At 50.7% G+C, this 23,942-nt stretch overlaps 2 protein-coding genes across 2 annotated transcripts in view; both read left to right on the top strand.

Moving 5' to 3' along the window:
* The window catches only part of LOC126568277 (armadillo segment polarity protein), a 369,973-nt gene that overhangs the window by 202,596 nt on the left and 143,435 nt on the right, over positions 1-23,942 (top strand). The gene's annotated exons all lie outside the window — the stretch shown is intronic.
* Positions 20,013-23,815, top strand: LOC126561423 (uncharacterized). The gene is made up of 3 exons (XM_050217563.1): positions 20,013-20,075; positions 22,785-23,067; positions 23,748-23,815. The coding sequence occupies exons 1-3, from the start codon at positions 20,054-20,056 to the stop codon at positions 23,791-23,793; spliced, it is 351 nt and encodes a 116-aa protein (XP_050073520.1). The 5' UTR covers positions 20,013-20,053; the 3' UTR covers positions 23,794-23,815.

Raw genomic sequence — 23,942 nt, 5'->3', positions numbered from 1 at the left:
ACACCACCGGCAGTGTTGCCAGACGGTGACGATCGTCACGCAATACGTCCGCCCGTATGCGTAAGCGATTTGCAATATTTTCCGACTTTTCTACGCTGGAGGTTTGAAAAAAGAAAACATTGAGCGAAGAAAAACACAAAACTGCAAAAATAAAGCATCGTGAGGGGATATTTAACAAAAAAAAAAAAACACTCACATCCGTTCGCTCCATGAGTGATGAAAGTACGGTTGATGATAAAAAGAAGAGCAAATTTGCCACCCCGACCAGAGTGTGCCAACCTAATGCACGGTGGTCTTGATGCGGGTGCGTCCGCGTCGGGTGGGATCGGGTCGGGTGCTACCCCGTTTTATTTGCGTTTTTCGTTCATCTTGAATTTTTTGTTCGGGTGTGAAGTTGTCACACGTCAGCTACGGTGTGACACCGGTGTTTCCGCATCCGGCGTCGTGAACTGTTGCTGCGGTCTCGTTATAATCAATCTGTCAGCAGCCGGGTGCGTGCCGACGATGGCTGAAGGGTGTGCGAAGATCGCCGGACGCGACGTGTTGAAGTGTCGTCGATTACCAGGCGCCTCCATGCGCGGTGCACGTGAACAGGTTAAGCGATGGCGTGCTGCTGGAAAGGTTGCTTTCTTTTATCATTTTTTTTAAGAGGGTTTGCAGGATGTCTGCCGCGAAGCACGGGCTTCGATATCCGGGGCACGATTTTCATCAGAGCTATCCAATTCCTTGGCTTTGCGGATGACATGAGATTGAGGATGAATTGAGATTGAGTATCAATTCGACAAAGTCGAAATAACTGCTTGCCGGAGACTCTAATCGCGATAGAGCCAGTGTGGGAAGCAGCGAGTTAGTTGACGGCGACAACCTCGAGGTGGTAAAGGAGTTCTGCTACCTTGGCTCGTAAGCAGCGAAATTCGAAGGCGCATTATTCAGGGGAGTCGTGCCTACTATGGACTCCACCAACTCCTGCGATCCACAAGACTCCAACAACACACGAAATGTACGTCCGGTAGTCCTCTATAGATACGAGTGCTTGACTATGCTGACGAAGGACCCGGGCGGGATAAGGTGTTGTGTGATTTTGCTGGACGAAGCCACAGAGGTCGGAAGCGTCACAATCGTGCCTCTATTACATAAGAAGCTGGTCAAGCACATCGTATCATCAACCGAGACGCATTAAGAGCACATTCTCTCGTACTAACAGGCATTACAAAGGATTCCTTCCTCTCTCACATCGGATTCCCTCTTCTTCTCGAATCGATTACTGATAGTTTGATAGTTTACACTCCATTTGACTTCTCACCATCACCCACAATAAGAGCGCTCAGTTTTGTTTTTATAGTCCGTTTAGCTTCGGCTCATTTCACACCGTTTGAAGGACCACCCACCCACTTGGGTTGGGCAGGGGGAAAGGTTTTTTAAACACCCAACCTCCCATATCAATTAGTTCCACCTTTCACCCTTGTGATTAGATGCGGTGCCGGACTCGTGGAATTGTATTTTTGTATTTCCTTTTCCGATCGTGGAGTGGCGCGTGTGCCATCGAGACAGCAGTTGTGTAATGGTGCACCCTGTGGACTGAACCCCACATGAGGATGACTTTTGTTGCTGTTGCTGTGTTTTTACTATCGTTGATGGAGTCGCGCAAAGTAAATAAATAAAGGAAAGCAAGCAAACAAAAGCAAAACTTCCAACGCAGGAATATTCTTAAATTGGAGACGCACCAAAATGAGGTTGCTGCTGAACGTCGCGCAGCAGAGCAGTTGCTATTGCGCCGCCATCTGCTGCTACAACCGAAAGACATTCAGCTGCCACTGCTGTTGCCGCCGCTGGATGAACTTTCTTCACATCTTCCGCGGATTGCAACGCATCTCCGAACCGGCATACCATCTTCCCCCTCACTTAATTGGTCAGCGGGTTGCGGCTCGTTCAGTTCTGCACAAGGGTTTTCGGCACAACAAAATGGCTAACGCGCAATAAATAATCAACTTTAATAGACCTTGCTCGCTCCGTCGGTGCCGCTCCCGCTCCGTTCCAGTGGTCCGTTTTGGTCCCCGCGGGGTCCGATGCAGGGGGAGGCGGGGAGAATTTATACGACATCGACTGTTCACTTATGGCGGTGTGGTTTATTTTATTTCATCTCCATTTTGTCACCAGCCCGGCATCCTGCACCATTCTTTTAAGCCACGCGCTCCAACCAAAAAAAGAAAAAAAATCGCTGGACGGCTTACGGCCGGTGCTTCGGCTCCCCGGCTTTGGAATGTTTCGTCAATATGGGGCGGTGTACACACACACGGCGTTTGGGAGACAGGACGCACGCTTCTAATGCCGGTACGACAGACCGCGCTGATCCTTGAATAATCACCGGTCGGCGGTAAAGTGGTTGTAAAAGTGGATGGGCCTGGGAACCATTTTTCATCTCTGTTGGCGAATCACCTTCAACAGACCCAGAACACACCCCACATCACCGATCGTTTAAAAGGTTGTGGGGGGAGGCAAGGAGGGGGATTGGAGAAGCAAAGGGTAACACGACAAGACACGTACATCAGTAATATTAGATGAGCACCGCTGTGAAATCTCAAATCAAAGCAAAAAAACTGGTGGTCGAAATGTCTTCTTTCCCCCAACCGAAACATAACGATTGGCACGCGACGCCAAACAGGACACACGGGAAAAAACCGTAGCAGTAGCAGGCGCGGCAAAAGGAAAACTTTACAACCAACAAAAAAAAACAACAAATTTTGTGACATCAAACCGGCCACAGATGTTCCTGCCGGAGACATACATCCCTCGGAGGGTCGTCTTTGATATATAAAGATTGTTTTGCCTGCTTGGTTACACACACCGCTGTGCGATTGGGAAGTGGACGTGGAGTGGTAGCAGTGAACAGGGCTGGTTTCGATAAAACGACGCAATTTTTCCTCGCCTTTTCCCGCTGCTGCTTTTGCTGTCAGGTGTCAGGTCGGATCGGGTTCGAGGACGGTCACACGATTTTTTCGCACTCGCGGACATGATGTAACGGAACACGGGGTGAGGAGGAGGAGAATGGAGGATGGGAGGAGGGAGGGAGTGAGAGGGGGAAGAAGAGCTTCCCGATGCGTCATTCCGAGATGCGCGTTTTGTGCAGTACTGTGCGCGGTAAGTACTGATATGGAAAGAGAAGTTAGGCTGCTGCTTGAATTTGGCTGAATCAGATGCAATTTTGACAGTTGAACAGCTTCAATCGAATACCTTTTAAGGTCACGCCGGGCATTTAATCGAAATGGCTCACTAAGACTTGCTGATAACATTTGGCGGGGAAGGGTCCGGATGGGATTTGAACCCCGGTCCTGCCGTTTAAAGACTGGCACCGCTGTCGCCTTTACCAATGAGCCGCCTCCCGGATCGACAATTAATACGGCTTAATAAAGCGTCCATGTCGCCTCTACCACCGGGCTGCCCCCTTCAGAACATTTATTACTACTGCGGTTCAAGGTTGGAACAGAAATTTTCACATCCCACCAGATCTGATACGCAATATCTCTAAATTCGTTCTTGCCGCCTTTCAATTGTGAACTGGACAGAAGTATAAATAAAAACGGAAAAATCACTACACATCCGCAGGACGCATCCACTTCTTGATTGGTGGAGAACTAGACATTCCGGACAAGCGACAAGCCTGTAGATCGTAACGAGCTTCAGACTCTGTCGCTTGTTAATGGCACATCATTAGCTGATGAACTTCGATGGCTGGCCATCAATGTTGCTGGCTTATAAATTTAGTCTAAAAATCGTCCGACGCTTTACGCGTGTCTCCCTCCCCCGCTGGAAAACGTTGGGGGTGGTATTTTTCTATTTTAAAGTTCCACTCGCTCGTCCAGCAGTTTGCGTATCCTTTCCCTCGGAGCAAGACACAATGGATCACGGGCCCATATCCGGATTCACGAGGCACGATCATACCGACCTTTATACCCGAAACAACGCTGCACCAAGGTGGGGTGGGCTATACCGTCCGTAAAACCGAAACTATCCCACACGCGTGTATATATGGAAGTCGATCCGTCATCGTTTGACAGACGCGCATCGGCCAGAGCAGTTCGGGGCGGGACGATCGATCACGCGTGGAATCGAGAAGCGATAGATACCGATAGAAGCGTCACGATGCCTGATTAATGGTGGAAGCGGTATAAAGCTCTAGAACCCTCGTCCCCGGCAAGTCTCGCGACCGGGGACGCTTCTGATTTGCCGTAGTCCACACCTCAAGCAAGAGCCGCGATTCCTATCATCTCTCCCGGCACGCTTACACCCGCGCTCAAACAGAGCGAGACGATTGTCTGTTTGCACAGTGTCTGAAGTATGGCTGAAGAAAGTTTATTCCCTTTTGCTTCTCAGTTTTTTTTTTTGCGACAAATACGACACGTCCGCCCGGTAAACCTTCGCGCCATATTTGGAGAACGGCTGGCGCCTGTCACGACTGGTGATGGGCAGAGAGAAGCACCCATCCCATCACTAGTCACGAGTGCTTCGGCGTGCGCGAGCAGTTGCATGCTTGCTTGCTTTTCAATCGCCCAATTAGTCACAGCTCATCAGGGTGGTTTGTGCAAAGGCTGGGCCCGCGAGGCTGCCATACCCCGCGCGCATCAGTCGGAGCGTATCGCCTCGCTGCCTCGCACAACTGTTTGCGAGGTCAACAGAGGAAAGAATCGGTACGGCGAAGGCATCCGCTGGGCTTGGACATCACTAGGCAGCGAAATGAAGATGCCACTGTCAACACAACACTCCACGCGCTCCCATGAGTACATTACGTGTGTATATGTGTGTGTGTGTGTACCATAAACGTGTGGGTGATGCGTACGTGCGACCAAGAAGCATACGCTCGGACAGTCTTCCGCCATATTTGTCTTGACCCCGTACAATATTTAGCTACAGCAGCCAATATTTGACCACCAGGCAGACAAACACACCGGAACACGCAACCTAACGCTTTGTGAAGTTTTCTTGATGCTGCTTTTGTTTTTTTTGGATGGGCAAAACCGCACAACACGGCTGTCCGAATGTGTCTGGGATGCCGACAGATACTTGGAGCGTTGGACCCACGGACCCTGTGGGACCATCATGCACTTATTTGGACAGCACATTGAGGACGCTAGAAAGTGTCCTGCTTTAATGTTTGTGCGTCATGTTGAGTGTCTCGCCGTGGGTCTCTCCAATATTGTGCTGCGGTTGGTAAAGGTGAAGAATTCATTACAAAACCCGAGCAAATGTTCTCCGTGCGTAGGTTGGCACAACCGGACGCACGCATCGTATCTTAATTGCCCGGTTTCTAACACCAGGGCTAGGGGGAATGCCAACTGGATGTCGATAAAAATTGGAGCTAGCAAAACAGTGTCTTACACACCAACCAGCTTCATACTAGGCGCCATCGTTGGCCATGTGTGTGTGTGTGTTTGTTGCGATATCGGATATCAAGATATGCTCGGGGAGATAAAAACGCATCGAGGTTACGCACTATGCCAGCTTATCAGCCAACCGCAAAACCACCGTAAACCCTCACCCGGCCTCCGTAGATTGCAGGGGTTCCTTCCAAGGGATGGAAAGCGACCTGCCTAGACAATGTCAAACTATTAGCCCCTGTAGCCTGCTGGAGTTACGATACAATGTTGCTGCAGGTTACGCCATACGTGCATATACCCGTCTATTACTTCGTTTCCGATGATGGATCGATTGCAATCTAGTGCTCCCAGCTGGTATCCTTCCCACAAGGGCCCCTACCCACACTGTTAGGCAAACATTCTGGCAGCAAACGCTGATGGTTTTTATTTTTATTTTCTTACCGCAAAACTTGAGGTTCATCTCGCGTGCGGAATGTGATCCACAGCTTCCGCACCATATTTGCCCCAACCCATACCTCCTCGCCGTAACGAAAGCAGCGCGTGGAAACGGTTTGGCACAGGCGCCAACCATTATCTCCGGTATCAACCCTTTTTAAGCGACTTCCTTTACCTACCGCACAATCACGCCACCGTGGCGTTTACTTGTTTCGCTAAATCCTGTATGTGTATGTATGTATGTGTGTGTGTGTGTGTATCCATGTATTCCTCCCTTTCCGTCTGCCGTTCCATAAATCACAAAAGGGCGATAGATAACCTTATCATGCTGGCCGCGAGTTTGTTTATTCATTAACCACTGGGCTAGCTGACAGCGCCTTTTGGTCAACGGAACGCACTAGCGAAAACAGGCAAAGGGTCTAAATAACGGTGGACACTGGTGTGCACAGGAGAAGTAGTGTACCCGTTCGGGGTGATTATCCGATAGGCGTAGGTCGGACACAAATCGTACCGAAAACGGCTACGTTTCCTAGCTGCTAACACACTGGACATACCGCTGTCAAATGTGTTGTGTTGTATGGAGGATCTATTTAGGTCTTTTTTTCTTTAGATTGCTAAATTTATAAACATCGTCCTTCAGCTTACAGTACAGTACGCAGTAATGTAAGTACTGTACTTAAGTATAGCACGCAGGGCCAAACATCACGCCAGTCACTAGTCGAGTAAGTCATTCGTTTGGCTGCCGTGTCCTTGTAGGTCCTTGTAGGTAGGTTTTAAGACATAAAGTTTCTACTTATTTTACAAAGTCCAAGACACGATCGATGAGAGATAGCTTCCCTAGCAAGCATTTCCAACGTTTCGCGCTCAAATCGCATTCTTAGATTATCTGGGATTCATCTTAAGTCAAATAAATAAACCATTGCTTACGGAAGTCGCCGTCAAACGTAGCCACAGCCATCGCCTGTAGCATGGTTCCATTTCAATTTGGCATACGTAGCAATGCACTGCAACGCCAACTATTGTTTGGTCTGCACGAAGAATTTAAACAATATGGCGACACGTCACTTACAACTGCATCCTTGTTATTTGTTCCTCCACCTAGCCGATAGTTTCAAGCAAAACATTACCCTCGGTTAGCGTTTACGTCTTGACTACTCGCGGGGCAGCAGCGTGTAGACAGCTTCCCGTAAACAAAGTGTCACCGATCAAATGTCGCTACAACCAATTTGACAGCTTTATTGTGCTTTGTTTACTAAACGTCTGCACGGCCGTCGTACGTACGTTGATTTTGTTTTGATTATCGCTCGTAAAAACTGATGCATTGCAATTATAATCTGCAGACAGACAACACTTAAAAACGGATAAGTCAGGCTAAACCTTAACGCGCCGTTGAAAATAGAATGCTCACGCCACACGCCCGCGTTGCAATCACGCGACGTGATTGCTCAACTCAAACAACCAAAACAATCTCCTCGTAAACCTTAACGAGTTGCGCATTCCGTACCGTGTACGTGCGGGTGTAGTAAAGGAATAAATTTCTTTTTTACTGCCCGGTTACATCCAACCTCGAATGTCCTGCCGGAATTGGAGGTGTTCGGTGATGGCAGATTTACAACGCTCATTTACAAGAGGGGGCGATTCGATTGACCCTGGCGTCCCGGTGTCCAGGACGGCATTGGACAGCCGTTTAGCACTTGAACCGCACTTTCGTGATGTGCACACTTGAAGCGCATCCCTCCGGTGCAGCGTAGGGACCTTGCACATCATAATAAAACCTACGCTTGTACGCCGAAGCCGGGCTATAAACCCGGCCGGCCGGGAAACTGTTTAATAACGCCAATAATTTTCCAATCAGCTAACGAGCGTCCGGGTTCGGTGGTCTTCGGAACGCTGCGGGTAATTGAATCCGCGATTGGCATTACACCATGGCCACCCGTCCCCCCGGTTCGGGGACCGCCGGGTGAGGTTTTATGTGCTTCATAAACGTTACGACCATTAAAGCAGCGCGCAATGGATTAATCTCCGCTAATATTACGTCTCCCGTGAACCCTTACGGATGAGCTTAAGGATGAGCTAATTAAAGCCGGAAATTTAATTTCGATACCATGACATCATTATCGGCCTGCAGATAATGCAGTGCGCGGTCGTGCAAACAAAACTCGTCAAACGGGAGCGACCGATCGAGACGCGATATTTTGAGCAGATTTATACAATGATTGCGCTCGATTTGTAGCGGCCTAGGCCTGTCTAGGCTGCATTTCATAATGCTTCCCCATCTGCAGCAAAAGCCGGCTGCGGTTACGGTACGAGCGGCACCCGATCGTAGCTTTCAATATGGGAAACGTCGTTCGGTGCAACCTCAAAGCGCTCTCTCTCTCTCTCTCTCTCTCTCTCTCTCTCTCTCTCTCGCTAAACCGGACGCTAAACGGCAATATTAATTTTCTATTTTATTACCGCAGCTTTTTATCTTTCGTCCAGCAAAGGCTTGGGCATAATTGTGACACGCCAAAGCTGGCAGGACTCCGCCGCCAGTCCTTATCTTGCGCGGTAATTAAGCTCAATCAGCCCGCATGGAAATAGAAATTCTTTGCCACCGACTGCACCGGTAGGCACGGAGAGTTTAGTTGACGGTTTAAAGTAGCAAGCAATTAATTGATTCGTAGCTCATAGTTTTTATGCGTGAAGTAAAACCTTTAAAAGCCAATCCAACGGATGAGTCCTTCTGGTTGGATTTTCTATATGCCAGTAACGTTTTAATCCGTCGTTTTATACGATTGTCCCTTGCTTAATTTATTCGTAGCTGAAGCTGTGGCGGAATTTTATACCCTGCGCGTTCATGCCCCTCAAATTGGTTTGCAATAGTTGTGCGTAAATTATACTAATCCCCATTATAATGCACCAAGCAATCGATGCTGAGCATCGCTTGTCGTGGGCTTAACGCTAAAAACTGCCCATCAATCCAACAATGCAAGGTTTTCATTCAAAGGTCAAGCCGACTATCGAATGGGTTACTAGACTTGTTCATACCACGTAGTTGGATAGTTCACATGGCAGGAGCCGGGGTTCAAATCTCATCCGGACTGCGTTCCCACGTGGTGTGAGGACTTGACTATCCAACTACACGGTATCAGCGAGCCTAGTAAACCAATCGATGGCCTGGTAACACTTTTCCTTAGTCCGATCCATCCTCAAATCTGATTAGAGCGAATTCAAAAACTGATTTCCGCCCCAATTCCTTCAAACTCTTCTTGCTCTGTCTAGTAATGGGCTTGGAAGCCTAAGTTACTCTTCGAACAAGATTCCAAGAACGGTTTAGTGGCTAGTCTCCTTCTCGGCGAAACTGATTCACTGGGTGTCCTTTCCTGGGTGTGACAGCAGCAAACAAACAGCACTTGGAGCGTCCAGAGACTACATTTTGGAGAAGGAAAAATAAAACGCAAACCATGCGATAGACCAACTGCTTTTCACAAACACGCTGATGGTAGATCTAGTTCGTTCGAAACGTGTTTTTCCTCCAAACAAAAGTGCAAAGACGGAGTGCAGGGAAGGAGGGTTATGGCTTCAAATAGCCCCAAACGGTCCCCGGGAGTGAGCCCAGTGAACCAATAGCTCACTTGGAAAGCCGGGGATACGAACAGCTGCCTTACACGGGCAGGGGCGTTTTGCTCCAAAAATGGCAACTGCACACCGTTCCCGGGGTTTGCCGAGGGCAAAGAAGAACGCCAGGCGTAAGCCAACATTCCTGAAGCCTGCCACACAACCCCATAGGATAGAGATTTCAGCGTGTAGAGAACCCCCCCCCCCTCCCCTCGCGTGAGCTAAGACCCCGGCGCCCGGATGTATGCATCTCCCAAGAGCGACGAACTTTGCTCCCCACTTTGGGATGTTTTTCCTTCTCGTGTAATCTCGGAGGTGAAAGAGCTTGTGCGCAACTTGGACGCAAAAGGGCACTGTGATGGACGGGAGACCGCGAGTGCAGAGCTCACAAGCACAGCCGATCGTGCACAGTACGCCCGCGCAGCAGAAAAAACCCCTTCGCCGTGGGGGCCCCTGGATGCACTGTGCAAGGCACCCCCGCCCCCCCCTCCTTCCCATAAGATCCAGCTTTGGGAAGCGGACGCTGCGTTTTCGAACCATTTTTGGGCAAAAAGTGTCGCCACGGTTTTTGGAGCGGAGCAACTTTTTTCTCTTCTCGTCTCGCTCCGGCTTCTCCGGCCTTCCTTCCAGTCCGCCAGCTACGCCACTTCTACACCGATCGGTATCGTACACTGGCAATGGGTTCTTCTTTTTACTTGCTCCTTTCATTCGCATCCCGAGGCTGTTGAAGCGGCGTACCTTTGCATCGGCCCAGCCATGTTCAGCCAACTGAGGGCTGCGAGTAGGTTTGCCCTCTCGCGCACACCATTTCCCATCTCAGTTCGCTTTAGCTGGCCCAGCCACCCAGCCCCAGTTGCCAGCTAGCCGCTGCCGCTAGCATCTAGCAGCTGTCAGTTGATCCAACGTACCAGCGTTGAAGCTCAATCATAGCCGCTTTCTACATACCCGCACTGGCAAGAATGGCAACCAACATTGGTTGTGTTCTCCGGTGCCTTTTTGTGCGTGCCTCTGCGTCGTTCGGCAAGCTTCCTGCTCCGAGCGTATCAAGCCCATACGGCGACGCCAGCCCGCACCAAAAACGGAACCTTGCTCGGGCATCCTGGGGCCAAGCCACCCCCTGCCCAAAAATGGGCTCCTCCGGATCGGATTGGAATCTCGCTCCCATTTCCAATGCGGCAAGGGCGCAAGCAAGGTTAAAGATGCGCCCGATGAGATGCCGATTGCCCGCTCGATGGGCAGAGGGAACCGCATGGGCGCACGGCAAGATTGTTCCTGGATGCCAATCCACCGGTATTTCGTAGCTGGCTCAAGTTGAATGACTTCTGGTCCCGGACACCGGGACCGTTTGCGATTTACCTCACTCGCTGCTAGGGTGCAAAGCACAAGCCTCCGCAAGTGTGTTCTTAACGAAGTAAGACCGAGCCGAAGCAAGAGGTTAGATTGACGGGAAGTCCAATGAATAGGCCACCCGAAAAACGTCCGAAAAGAAAGGAATGGAGACCATTAGCAGCCATTATGACTTACGAATGGTTGACATAAGGGCGACTTTGTGGACGAAGAACCTGAAATCGGATGTAATTTCGTAACATCAAACGATTTATAAGGAATCGAATTCGAAATCATCTCAGGACCCTGTTAGTTCCTTATCGTTTTCCTCGCAAATCGTAGGATTTGGATGCAAGCGATCCTGAAATGATCCAGCCATCAACCGACATACTCTTCGCTGGCTCAGATCCTTTCCGGAAGTTTCGCAGCCAGCCATGTTTGGCATTGGATGTCTTTAAAGCGCTCCCCACAGTATCAGCGGAATTGAGCGGAAAGTGGGCTACCGGGTAGAGACAATGGGTGGGTGATGAAGACCTTGCTTGCAACACGTCACCGGAGGGGAGCAGTTTGGAGCGCTGGTAGGATCGAACACAAAGCATCAACCACCATGATTAATGCGGCGCCACACACTGTTCACACTGCCGACTGGGTTGGGGCATCAGGATCCCAGGTGTTACAGCTGCCGCCATTAATAGCACAATGCACGATGATGTCGATTGGCTTCGGGTTTTCCTTCTTTCAATTTCTTCTTCCCTGGCTTGATGTGTGTGTGCGCGTGTGTGTGTTTCATGGTTTCGGCTAATCATATTGGGGCCATTCATTTCGTTTGGGCATTATTCCGCCTCCGTCTCCATGCCGATCAATCATTCCCGGAATCGATCGGACTCCCACACACGCGCTCGTGCCTGCTCTTGCACGGTGCACTATGCTCCGTGTGCTCCGAACCGATTACCGATTGCCGTAATCTGTTGTGCCCGGTTCGCGAATAAATCGAAATAAGCCTTAAACAAAAAAGGCGTTTGTCATTGTTTGGCTTCACTGGCCGGCCTCAAAGATTCCGGATGATGAATGATTGATCGGGTGGCATGAAATTGGGCCGGGAGGGAACGAGATGGCGCCACCATTTAATACCGCCGAAGCCTACGACAAGCACAATAACGAACAGCTAACCAAACCTTGTTTTTAATGAGCAGCACAGATATATCGGTCAAGTTTCTTTGAAGGGGAGAAAGTTTACGCCAGCGTCTGGTACCCCGACCCTTTCTTGCTTCCCAAGGCTAAGCGAAAGGTCATGCTCTGTTACAGCGGCACAAGCGCAACCAACAAAAAAGGGTTCACATTTTCCGGCCACTAGAGTCTCGCGCCACGACAGCACCGTTGCGCACGATCTGCTCGGGGAAATTGTTTTTGCGAGCCGGAACCCTCCGCGAACGGTGGATACGATCGGGCAGGGCGACCGTTTCCGTTCGGAAGAATCACTTTGCTTGGCGGTGGCCTCTGCTGGACGGTGGGCGTACAGTCAATTTCTAATCTTCGCTCACAGCTGTTCTGATCAGTGACGGGAAGGAGTGAACCCCCGCAAAAGAGAATTTCAACAACAAAAAAAAAACACACACACACACGGGCAGATATGCAACGTTTCGATCGTAGCATAATGCGTGTGCGTGTGACAAAGAAACGAATTGATGGGGCCTTTTGCGCGTCTTGCGGACGAGGTTTCGCGTGTGAAGTTTTGGGTTGGTTCGGTTCGGCGCACAAATGACTGCAAGTAGAGAGGAAGGGGAGATGTTGGATAGGGTGTGTGGGGGAGGGGAGAGGGGGGGAAGGGTAGGAAGTCGGCATCGGGCCAACACACGCACGGCACGACGCATCAAACAAGCTGCTCCCGAAACATTCGTCCCCCCACCCCCCCTTCCCATTGCTTAACCTTATTTGGAAGGATCCCAGCTACGGCTTGCAGTGGGGAGCGGATGCAAGCGCAACCAGATACCAGTCATACACACACACGCACAATGCAAAATCAGTTGGAAGGGAGTTGGTTGCATCAGGAGGGAAGAAGCAAACGAAATCGACTCAACCTATGCGTATAGGCTGGTTGTAGTGAAGTGATACGAGGTTCAAAAATTTTTCAAAAACTGTCAAACTATTCCTTTGGGTGTTTTTATTATCACTATGCAGGGTTTGATGTTTGCCTGCGAGAATTGATTGATAAAAAATTCAACCTCTACAGCGACTATCAACTCTTTCGATTTAGTTTGATTATAACGACTCCCCAAAAGAGTTGTTAAAAGAATTGAATCCCAATAGAGAGAGGAGTAATAGGGAATGAATGCATTGAAAAGAGGCCATTTAAAGCCTCATTTTGGGGGCGGGGGGGGGGGGACGTAAACGATCTCGGCCTTAAATAGTTTGATTTTATATGACAAATATACTGACAGCCAAAAGCTTGTATCACCGAAGCTGTGATCTGCAAAATTGCAACGTAAGAAGCTGCGTTTATAATAGGGAACGTTCCTCAGTCAGACGTGCACCAGATGAGGGATAATTCTTTCCTTCATAGGGCCAATTTATGGTGGTAGTTTTACCAAGGTTCCGTCTCGGGGGGAAGAGATCATCTTCCTTCATCCACGTCATCTCGATCAGCTCGTTAGGTTCATCCTCTAGTAAGGACACTAGTAAACACTTAGCTTAGAACACTGGACACTAAATAAATCCCTTTCACACTTGTGACACTTCGTGTCAGCCACACTGCATTTCTCGCGCAGATGTTCTCTCCGTTCGGCTAGCGTTGATCGTGATGTGTGAAAAGAGGCGAAAATACGAATTTAAGAAAGGAAAAAAAACCCCGCCGTCGCCTGTCAATGCTGAACGGCGTTCAGAGAGCGGACCGTAGAGATTGCGGTCGGTTATCTCGGACGAGATAAAAGATGTTCCGTATCGATTTCATCGCACTTCGAACCACAAAACAACAGCAAAGCATGAATAAAAAAAGAAGGTATCAGACGATGTACGAAAGCATGGCGAAACACGCTGGAAACGGAAATGGGAGAGCCTCGCAAGCCAGTTGCTAATAAAAATAATAATAATGCAACGATCATGTGTGAAACGGTTGTGCGGAGTTGAATAGGGGCCGCGGAAAGGATGCTGAAGAACGGGCTGGCGATGCGGAAAATCACAACGCAACACAAATTCTTCTTCTGCTTTTCGAAGACAAAAATGCGTTAAGCAACCGTACCGATCGAACCAGGAGTGAAACGAACCACTCGCGATGGGGATGGGTTTTATGGGGCAAGCGAGCGAGAAAGCATCACTCCAATGGTGCGCTCAAAATGCGGCACGCAACGGTACGAAAGATGCTCCAAAATTGATGCCATGGTGCGCAGGGCGAAGACTTGGCCGTACTTTCGGTGTGCCGATCCAATCCACGCTCAAAACTGTGCCTCTCGCTTAATGACATGTCGGAAGTTGTGAGGTCGCAATCGTCCGCAATTTATCGGCGATCATTCCGGACGCATCTGGCAGTGATGCCAGGATACGTTCGCAGTTTTAATGTCAGTCTGCTTGTGCCTAATGCCTCTTGTTTGAAGGTGCGACTTTAAGATGTGGTAATGACAGTGAGAAACTCTGCGGTGCTGCATGCACCTAATTCCGCGTATCAGGAGACCAAATTCCCGACTTCTAGAAACAAAAGATGTCGCAATATTATTTCCCAACGCTCGCAAACCTCCCACAATCGCCGAGATTGTGTAACGACTGCCAACAATGGTATCAACTATTGCAGGTTAATTAATGGATGCTGGGCTACGATACGCTAAGCCCATTCTAGCGATGGCATCTTCAGGGCGGAATGTGCATCTACATCATCCTCTAATACCCATCCGACCGAAAATGTGTTGCGAAACGGGCCGCCGTCCCCGGGCTGAAGGGCTTCGTTCTCCAACCATGTGCCAACCAGTTTCGCGGCAATAAATTTTGCCTAATTCCTGGCTAATGCGGAAACACGCTCACCAGACAAAAATGGTTCATAAATCGGGTTGGGCAACGTGCGAGAATGAACGAGGCACAACAAAAATTCGATTCTTTGTTGGGATGTTAGGAAGAAAAAGTTGTTATTCTCTCAACTTGGCAGGATCATTTGTATTGTCTGCCGACTAATCCTGTAATAGGGTGGGCAGGAAGATCTTATATCAACCGCACGGGTGTGAATGTGACCTACATCGGCTGCAGCATCTTTCCCCCAACTTTGCAGCACCGAGCAGAACGAAAACGTTTCGGCTGGTGTCGCCCAATTGGAGCATACACGCGCCAAGCCGCTCCGGGGCGGTATTCGTAATGGATTTGGTGGTAAAATCAACTCCAAACGACTTACAAAACAAACTCTGCATGCACAATTGGATGTGTCGATGAAATACCCACAAGCACACACGACGAGTCCTGCGTCGTTTCGATGGTGGGAAAATCCCGTCCGCTAACATCGTCCTCGGGATCGTCGTTCAAGGGTAAGGGAACGGCAGAACGTCTCTGCCCCGTAGGTAATTATGTCTCACAGGTGCTCCTCTCCCACAGTCGAACCCAACGAGTGCGCGCAGGTAGCTCTGAAAGCCGGGTCCCGGGAATTTCCGGTACTAATACTTGCTACCTTGCAACCAAAACCCTGGATGACTTTCTGTGGAGGACCAGGACCCGTCCCATCCGAACGATCTCTTTCATGTGGCTTTCTGTCCACAACCACACATACACACATACACACACAGCACCGGATTGAGGTGTGAATCTATTAGCATTGAGTCGGCCCTCTTCTTTAGCCACGTCTCGCCCGAGCTTTGCGTTTTTATTACCAAAACAAACGCAAAAAGGCTCCCGCAAAAAGCGACAGCAACCAGGAAGCTCACATCAGTACAAACTCTCGAATGTCCTTCCAACTCACTACACACACCCACACATACAAACCACAGATGAGTAGTCCTCATTGGTAATCCGCTTACCATCCTTGCCCTACCTTTCGCTTGCACGGCGGCAATGCGATCGTGTTTGTTTAACTTCTTATGTAAAATTATTTGCTCCTGTTGTGAGTGGGTGCTGCTGCTGCTGCGCAAAAGGATTCCTAGCAACAAAAACAACCATCAACCATCGGAGAGAGAAAAAAAAAACAAGATGGCCTCCGGAGCGAGGTAAACGCCAGGAGACAGTATGGCAGCTTAGGCGGTTTCGGTGGCAGAAGATTGTTGGTTTTTTCCAGCGATTTAGCATATTGCGCGCCCCTCTGTACCGGCCCAACGGTTTACCGATTATCCTTCCAAAACCGGCCGTGCAGGTACGGCCAGGTACCGAAACACCGGTGCCTCACAATCTGCTTGCTTTGGAAATTAAATATGGTACGCTCCGCACCTTTTTAACGACCGGAATTACCCATCGGGTTCGGTCCCGGTGTCGGGAAGTTGTCCTTCGGATATCGTCAGGTTCCCCGCGCGGAGTTCACAATGGGCTGCTGCTGCTGCTGCTACTTGCACGCTTGTTTGGAATGCGGCATCCGATCGCCCTTCAAGGTCGAGTATTGTTTAATATAATTAGTTTTTTTGTTGTTGTTTTCTTCATGAGCCAACATTTACTTTAGCACGGTAGGTTTATACGAGCACAATCACACAAAAAAAAATTGCACAATCGTTGCAAACTCCGAGCAACTAGTTTTGGTGGCCAAATAAATAGAAAAAGCATTATCCCCCAACCAATCGCTCCCGGTTCACTTTTTGGATGTATCATCGCTAAGGAATGTGGTTTGGTATGCAGCGGGTGAAAGACCCAACCGTCTGACGTTGCGGCTGCTCTACATGACGCATAACGTTTGTCGCGAATCCTGACGTACGAACCACACCTACCGAGCGCTGTCGCCGCAAACCTAGACGATAGCATGCAAAGCCTCGATCATCGCTGGGTGCTCTAGGTGTGGTGTGGGTTTCCAATTCGCCATTCGGTCCCATTTTCCGAGCCTGAAGTTGTGCTCCCCCCCTGGGGGGAGGGAGGCGAGACTAAGGTTTATCGAAGTAATTTTTCCCTGCTCGCCAGTTTTCAGCCAAAACAAAAGCAACAACTGGCGGGCAAATGTTGGTTGGCGTCGTGCCGAAACAATTATGACGAAGGGAGAAAAAAAAAAGTTGTGGCAAAACCGTATTGGAATAGACTGACAAAACCAACTCTCGGGTCGGGAAGGTAGTAGCAATAGTCGAATGGGGGCGGGAGGGGGTGAGGGGTGTTTAAGAGTTTGGCTCAATCACATCAATCAGCGCCATCATGCGCCGATGGCCCATCCCTGTAACCGCCGGAATGGAATGTGACGCCGCGCTCGTAAAGCGAAAGAAATGAGAGCAGCCGGCAATATTGTGGATTAGGCGCAAGTAATTGACGGAGCACAGATGTCAACTTGGGTCTTCTGAGCCACACCCCCCTCCCCCTCCCCTTCCTCTCCTTTTCTCTCTCTGCTCCAACAAAGATTCTCACCCACATCAAGAAACAAAAAGCCACAACAACAACAAAAAAAAAACAATCCGCATAAATCTTGTCCTTTAATCTCGGGCACACAAACGTTGGAAGCGCACGGGCAGAGTGCAAACTCATCGCCGACCTGTATAACTGCACGGACGATAAGCGGACAGAGAAACGGTGCGGCCGGTGGCCACATACTGTCACCGTGTTCTGGCGCACGTGATTTGACGGGTTTGTGTCCTACCCTGGCTGGCTGGGGTCCAGCGGGGGCAGGAAACCCAGGTTTCTATCATCTCGCTGGGAATTCTGGACAATTTGGTTACGGGTTTATCTTGTTCGGTACTGATCTTGGACAACTTCAAACTTCGCTAGGTAGTAATCCAGATTCGGCTATCGCAGGTGCGAGAGCTCGTGTCTCAATGGAGTAAGGGGACCGATGCTGGCGAGGGTATGGCTGAGATGAATGTAGTGGCAGACGTAACGTAACGTAAGTAGCGAATCTATATCAGACGATGTTTACGATCGTTGCGACGTATATATATTAAGACACTCTTCACGGGATAGAGACCCAGCCTCGTACAGGGTGACGTAAGGTAACGCTAGATTTCAAGGGAGAAGGGATGCTGTTGGAAAACGGGAAGGGGGGGGGGGGGGAGGAGGGGGAATGTATATGGGACCAAAACCCTGTTTGCTGTACGCCTGCGCAAGTGTCTCAGAGTGTGTTTTGCAGGCGCGCACGCCACCATTCGTCTTCCGTGGTAGCGTCGCACCTTATGGATGGGTTTTTTTGTCAGTCGGTCAGAGCGATAATGCGAGAACACCTCACCCCCCTCCCCCCCCCGGTGGTTGTACCGTCTACCAATTTTCTGCTAGCGTGTGTGTGTGTGTTGATGTTAAGCTTTTTTTTCTTCTCCTCATATTTTCACCCAAGAGAGCAAGAGTAGAGCACGGACACCGAGCGCAAAGCGCAAAAACCGGCCGCCCGCAGAAGCGCGTAGCGCCAATAACCAAACACGCGGCACGGCAGTAGTAGCATGCAGCCATCGACGTGCAGAACTGCCAGGCGCAGCTAGTGATGTACCGTGACCGTGCACGACCCACTAACGACGGAAGACATTTGTGCGACGAAAACCCTACCGGTGCGCGAGTGCTGCCCAAAGGTACCGAGGTGTGTGTATTTGTGTGCGTGTGTGAGTGTCCTGAGGGTGCACTGAAGCAGCAGGCCAGGGCGAGCCTCCAAAATTGCACTATTCGTTCGTGCGAAGTGAAAGATTAAGAGCGGCTAGACGAGACAGGAGCAAAAACAAAAACGTCAAAAAAAACCGGAAATACAGAGCACACACACACACACGCACGCAGCTTCCCAGAAAAAGGGGGTTTTAGGCCTCAGGCGTCGGTGAGTCTTCGATCGTGTGCGAGGAGGTGCTCGTGTGCGCGCGCGCGCCATCTTCCGGGCGCCATCATCCCCCAAAGGGTAGGTGAAGTGACGTTAAGGGTGGCTAATTGTGCACGATCACTTACTGGCTGGAGTACGTGTGCGATTCGTTAAGACGGCTCTTGGTTCTTGATTTATTTTGCATCACCTTAGCCGCGACCATTTGACTGCGTGTGTGTGTGTGCGTGTGTCTCTTGTGTACTTGGTTGAGTGTGTAAGATGACGGAGCAATAAAGATCCGTTGTGTTGTAGTTCGATAATCGGCGAATATGTGTTCGCCGATCTACTCACAATCCCCCCTCCGCACTGTGGCCCTTTTGCTCGCCTCCCCCCCCTCCCTTCCCCCCTCACATCCATCTGTCAAGGTCTGTTCGTGATCGGGTTCGCTCCGTATAGCAAAAGCGCTTCACGTCACATATGTCAATTTATGCTTGCTCGTGTGTGTGCTTGTGGTGGAGTATTTGCTGCCTTCTCTATTCAAACATCTTTTCCTACTTCACAGCCGCCCACTAGCAGCAGTACGTCGCCGGGGCAGCAGCTAATGCCAGCACGATCAAACACATATCGAACGACGACGACAACGAACGACGACGACATCCACAACTACACTTAAGGATCGCGACTTTTCTACCAAACCCACCCTTCCTTCCCCCCTCCTCCACCACCCCCTCAAAACAAGCGGAAGCGAACCACACTACCACGACCTACGAAATACGAGCCAGCGAGCGGAGGAAACGAGTGTGTGTGTGCAGGGGGATCACGCGCGGGGAAAAACAAATCGTTCGACGGTAAAGCAGTACAACGAACGTTTTTGGGGGAACATTTTGTATCATAAGAAGTAAGAAAACTAACTAGAATACACACACACACACACACACACACACTTTCAGAGAGGCAACTAATACAAGATCGGTGCGAGCGAAACGCACTCCCCCCTCCCTCTCCCTCCCTCTTGGATGGAGGCGCCCGTCACAAGGTGCGACGGTTGATGTGCTGTGTGGTCGCCACCATCCTATCCCACAAAACCCTACACCTACACCCGCCCAGCGACACCTTTTCCACGACATAACAGTGTGTACACACACACACCGAACACCCCAGGGCTGGTAGAAGCAGTACGTGTGAGTGAGACAAACGAGACAATTTATCATCGGCTCGCGCAAAAAGGCGAGTGGTTGTAGTTTTTCGCACCAGGTAGTCACCAAAGACAGCAGCAGCAACAGCAGCAGCAGCATCTTCGGCAGCATCCAGCAACAAACCACTATCAAAACCCTAAAGCTTACTATACCGCACCACCCCGAGGCGCGAGGAAGCGAACGAACGAACGAACGAACAGGAAAGGCACGCAACGGCACACAAATCACAACCCGTTGTTGTCATTGGTGGGACGAATCAGCGCACAACGCGAATGATTTGCAACTCGCACAAAGGTAAGCTTTGACGGGGGTTCGGGGAGGGGGGGAGGGAGTTACGAGAGAGGGGAAGGAGGCAGGGAGGGGGGGGGGGAGTGGATATGATTATCACTCCTCTGCCGACGATTAGACAATTGAGCAGGGGAGGGGGGGTGGGGGCTTTTCGTGTTTCGGGTCCGAGTCTTTCTAAGCAGCGCTTAATAAGCTGCTCCAATTGTGAAGTTAGGAAGGTTCCAGCTGATATGAGAATTGTTAAAAAGGGGTTACCTCGGGATAAACACCTTCTCCTGTACCTTTTCACAAACCCCCCTTCTCCCCCTCCCCCCCCCCGCCCCCTCGTGCGCTTCCCATCAATCCCCTTACTTACCTTGTCCGAATATCAGGACGGCAAGCTGGATCTTCTCCAAAAACGACGACAGGATCACTTTCGCTTGCTTCCACCTTGGTGGAACGACTGCTCGTTGCGGCGCTCGAGCTTCAGTCTTTGCCAAACCAAACACCAACACTCGAAGGACACTACACTTACTTTGGCAGCAAAGTAGCACCAGAAAACGGTAAAACGGATTTGGTGCGCGAGTGCGTGAGTAGTCCACAGGGGGAAAAAAAACACACACACACGCACACAAAACACACGGATGGACTAATGATGACACGTACGGGAACGTCATACCTGCCGGTGTACCGACCGGTGTCGCCAACGGTACCAGGCGCGCGATAATTGCTTTACCCTCGCGCGTACGGCCAATAAACCAAAAAAAACGAGATGGTTAAGAGAGGGGAGGGGGGGGGGGGAGAGGAGTTCCCTCTATCGGACATGGTCCCGCGGGCAGCATCAGTTTTGCATCTCGTCCAGGGGTTTTTTTTTTTTCGTTATTGCCTTGCCTTTTTGCTTCTTCCTTGATCCGCCTTTTTTGAACGTTTCTTTCTGGCCGGCGGCGGCTTCTGGGGTTTGGTTGAATGAAGCGATGCAGTTTTGCGAAGCCGTTCGCGCTCTTATGCATTGGGACCTCCACCCCTCCCTCCGGGGAAGGGTTGGGAACGGGCGGAGGTTGGGAGCAGCGGAGAGTAGGGCGCTGCAGCACAAGGGCTTGGGCACTTCAACACCCAACCGTATGCCGATGCGGGAAGGGCGTTTTGAGTTTTGAGAGTGTTCTGTGCTTGGCCGCGGCTGAGCGTAATTGGTGGCGCATCCCGGAGAGCGTACGGCAAACGGGAGAGCCAACTGAGCGGCGTGAGAGCGCAGATCGTGCGCGCGAGCGAAACCGACCGAAGACCGGCAGTGCACGGGCGAGCAGAGCGGCCGCATATGAGAGCGGAGAGCGACAAACGGTTCGATTTCCCATCGAGCGGATCGCGAACGCACGGTTGCTCGGAAGAGTCAGAACAGAGCGCAGGGCAGTGATATAGCGGCAGCAGCATCAGCAAGTAGACAGACGGTAGAAGTTTAAGCAGCATCAAAGAGTGGCAGCGCGCACAACAAGCCCCCGTAGTAGCCCGTTGGTGACCTTTTTTTTTTCGCTTCTTCTTCCTCTCCTTTTATATTTCTCGCTCGGACCCCATCGGTCTTTCACTGGGGCGCCCCCCCCCCCCTTTTTATTCCCTTTACCGCTGCAAAACAGTGATTGTGACAGTTGTGTTGAATCTCGCCGCATTTACTTGTGCAAACGATCTTCTCGCGCGCGCAGGGAACGGAACACGAACCCGGAACGCTGCGGTATTGGGTCAGTGACGTGCGTGGGTTAACACGGGTTCGTCCAGAGATCCATGTCCTCACCCTCGGAAAACACGGTAGGACGAAGCTCGTGCGCAAAACCTGTGTAGCAGCGTGTGCGCGTCGCTTTTTGCGGTGGCTTTTTGGGGGGTGGCTGAGAGTTTCGTCTGTAATTTTGCACATCTCGCGCTCGTTGCGCTCGGCTTCACACGTACGTGATCGGGAAAAATCGAGTAAAGGAAAACCGTCAGGCTTTTCCCCCCCACCCGCAAAACCACGGTGTCTCATTGTGCTTTTGAACGAGGGCACTAGCGTGTGTCCGTGTGCGCGCGCGCGCGCGCCCATGTGTGTATGTGTGATTGTGAGTGGGTGGGTTGTATGAGTGCAAGTTGGGATTGATGGTTTTTGCGACGAGATCCTGCCGACGAGTCAACGCAGCTGCACTCAAGTGGCCGAGGTGGCGCATCTCATCAACCTCAATCGAACGAGCACAACCCACACAGGCACATAGGCCCACGGAGGGGGGGTGGGTGGATAACGCCTTGGTGCAGGTCATGTTTGCCGCCAACAACCAACCACCAGTCAGCAGTGGCAGCGAAGCAGCAGTAGCAGCATAGTACGCAACGATCAACACACACACACACTCCACCGCTTCCAGCCAGAGCTCGTTTTTGGCGGTATCTAGTCGCGATTCGGGGGCTAATGTGTCTCGGTGAAGTCGCTAGGTAAAGCGAGGCTTAACACACTGGGTACAAGGATATTTGTGGAATGCTTGGCAGGAGTTGGGGCGACTAGATTTTTTGGAAAAGCTTGCCCTTATAGACGCAAACGCTGGAAAAAGGGAAACCGTCACTCGTGTCTTGTTCGCTTCGATAGTTTAGCAAAGGCTCTACCAACTTCTTGGGGCAATTTCTCGACACATTGATGCCCTAACCTCATTTTTCTTCTCCAATTTTTTTTTTGTCTCTTCCTGGATTTCCATAACTACGTGTGTACTGGGGGTTTGCCCGGTCCAGTGTCTGGTCGCAAAGCGCGAGAAAATGTAAGCAGCCGAACCGACCGCCGTGCAACAGCAGCAAGTACGTCCGGGCCCGCTAGACGAACGATCGAACGAACGGAAGAAACGACCCCCGGTGGCCAGTGTACAGCGTACCGCTGGACGCGCCCGAAGCAGCGTACTCGCAAGCGCCGAAAACGCAAGACACAGCTCGCCGGTGCGGCGACGCAACGGCACCGCTGGCACCGGACGACCGGCCAAGGTGTGCCCAACGAGCAACACCGCAAGGATCATCCCTCCAGGTGCGTTAGTAGCCAATTATTATTATTATTTTGGGTTTCGTTTGGTGTGTTTTTCGTATTGGCTTCCCTCAAATGAGCTCACCGTGAACCGGTGCGATATGTGGGAACAGATTTTCCCATAAGGTTCTCCGCCTTCATAGGAAAATGAAGGGAAATTCCACCAATTTTCCGCCACGTAGGGTAAGGCCCACGCGCACACACCGGTGTAGGGATCGCCTGTGGAAGGGTAGCGATGCATGAGCAGCGCTACTGTGTGTGCGCGCTCGTTTACCCGTGTGCGTGTGTGTGTGTGGCTTGCAGAAAGGGGAAGGGCCCGGTGGCAAATCCTTCTGCCGCCCGTACTGTGCGGGATGTGCGTGCGTGCGCATCTTTGTGTGTATGTGTATGTATGGGTGTGTGTGTGTGGGTGTGTGTGTGTGTGTGTGTCTGCGCAGGTGACCCGTGCTGAGGGCTCCGCATCATCAGGACGGTTCAGTCGCTCGTGAGAAGCTGCCCAGTGCACAAGCCAACCATCATCACTGAAGCTCTAACGCCATCTTGCGAAAAACTAAACACTTGGAGCGCGATTTCCGCGCGCCTTCCTTTTTAAAGGCTAAGCTAACTAATTTGTTTCGTTGTACTTATATTTTTACATGTTGGTGCCGTCTCTGACACACGTTCCCGGTGATTTATCGCAACAGTTTTGTGTGGCCAGCTAAAACTGGTAAGGTGACTGGGTGCGGTTAGTGTGTATCCTTGCGAGGATCGAGCAATCCTTGACCGTGGCGAACCTGTGCGTTCATTTCATAGTGTCCACGTGTGTGTGTGTGTTTTTGAGTTTAGATAAAATGTGAAGAGATAGGCAGGCAGGTGAATGCGATGCCTAGTGTGTGAAC

The sequence above is a fragment of the Anopheles maculipalpis genome, chromosome X, assembly GCF_943734695.1.
Source record: "Anopheles maculipalpis chromosome X, idAnoMacuDA_375_x, whole genome shotgun sequence".
Classification (NCBI taxonomy): Eukaryota; Metazoa; Arthropoda; class Insecta; order Diptera; family Culicidae; genus Anopheles; species Anopheles maculipalpis.
This window is presented reverse-complemented; position numbering and strand designations above follow the sequence as displayed.

Excerpts from the sequence above, each read along its gene's own strand:
- LOC126561423 (XM_050217563.1), top strand. The coding sequence starts at position 20,054 with ATGATTTGCAACTCGCACAAAG. Across the intron at positions 20,076-22,784 it reads GATTTGCAACTCGCACAAAG|TGTCTGGTCGCAAAGCGCGA; the intron begins GTAAGCTTTGAC and ends TGCCCGGTCCAG. Across the intron at positions 23,068-23,747 it reads CGCAAGGATCATCCCTCCAG|TTTTGTGTGGCCAGCTAAAA; the intron begins GTGCGTTAGTAG and ends TTATCGCAACAG.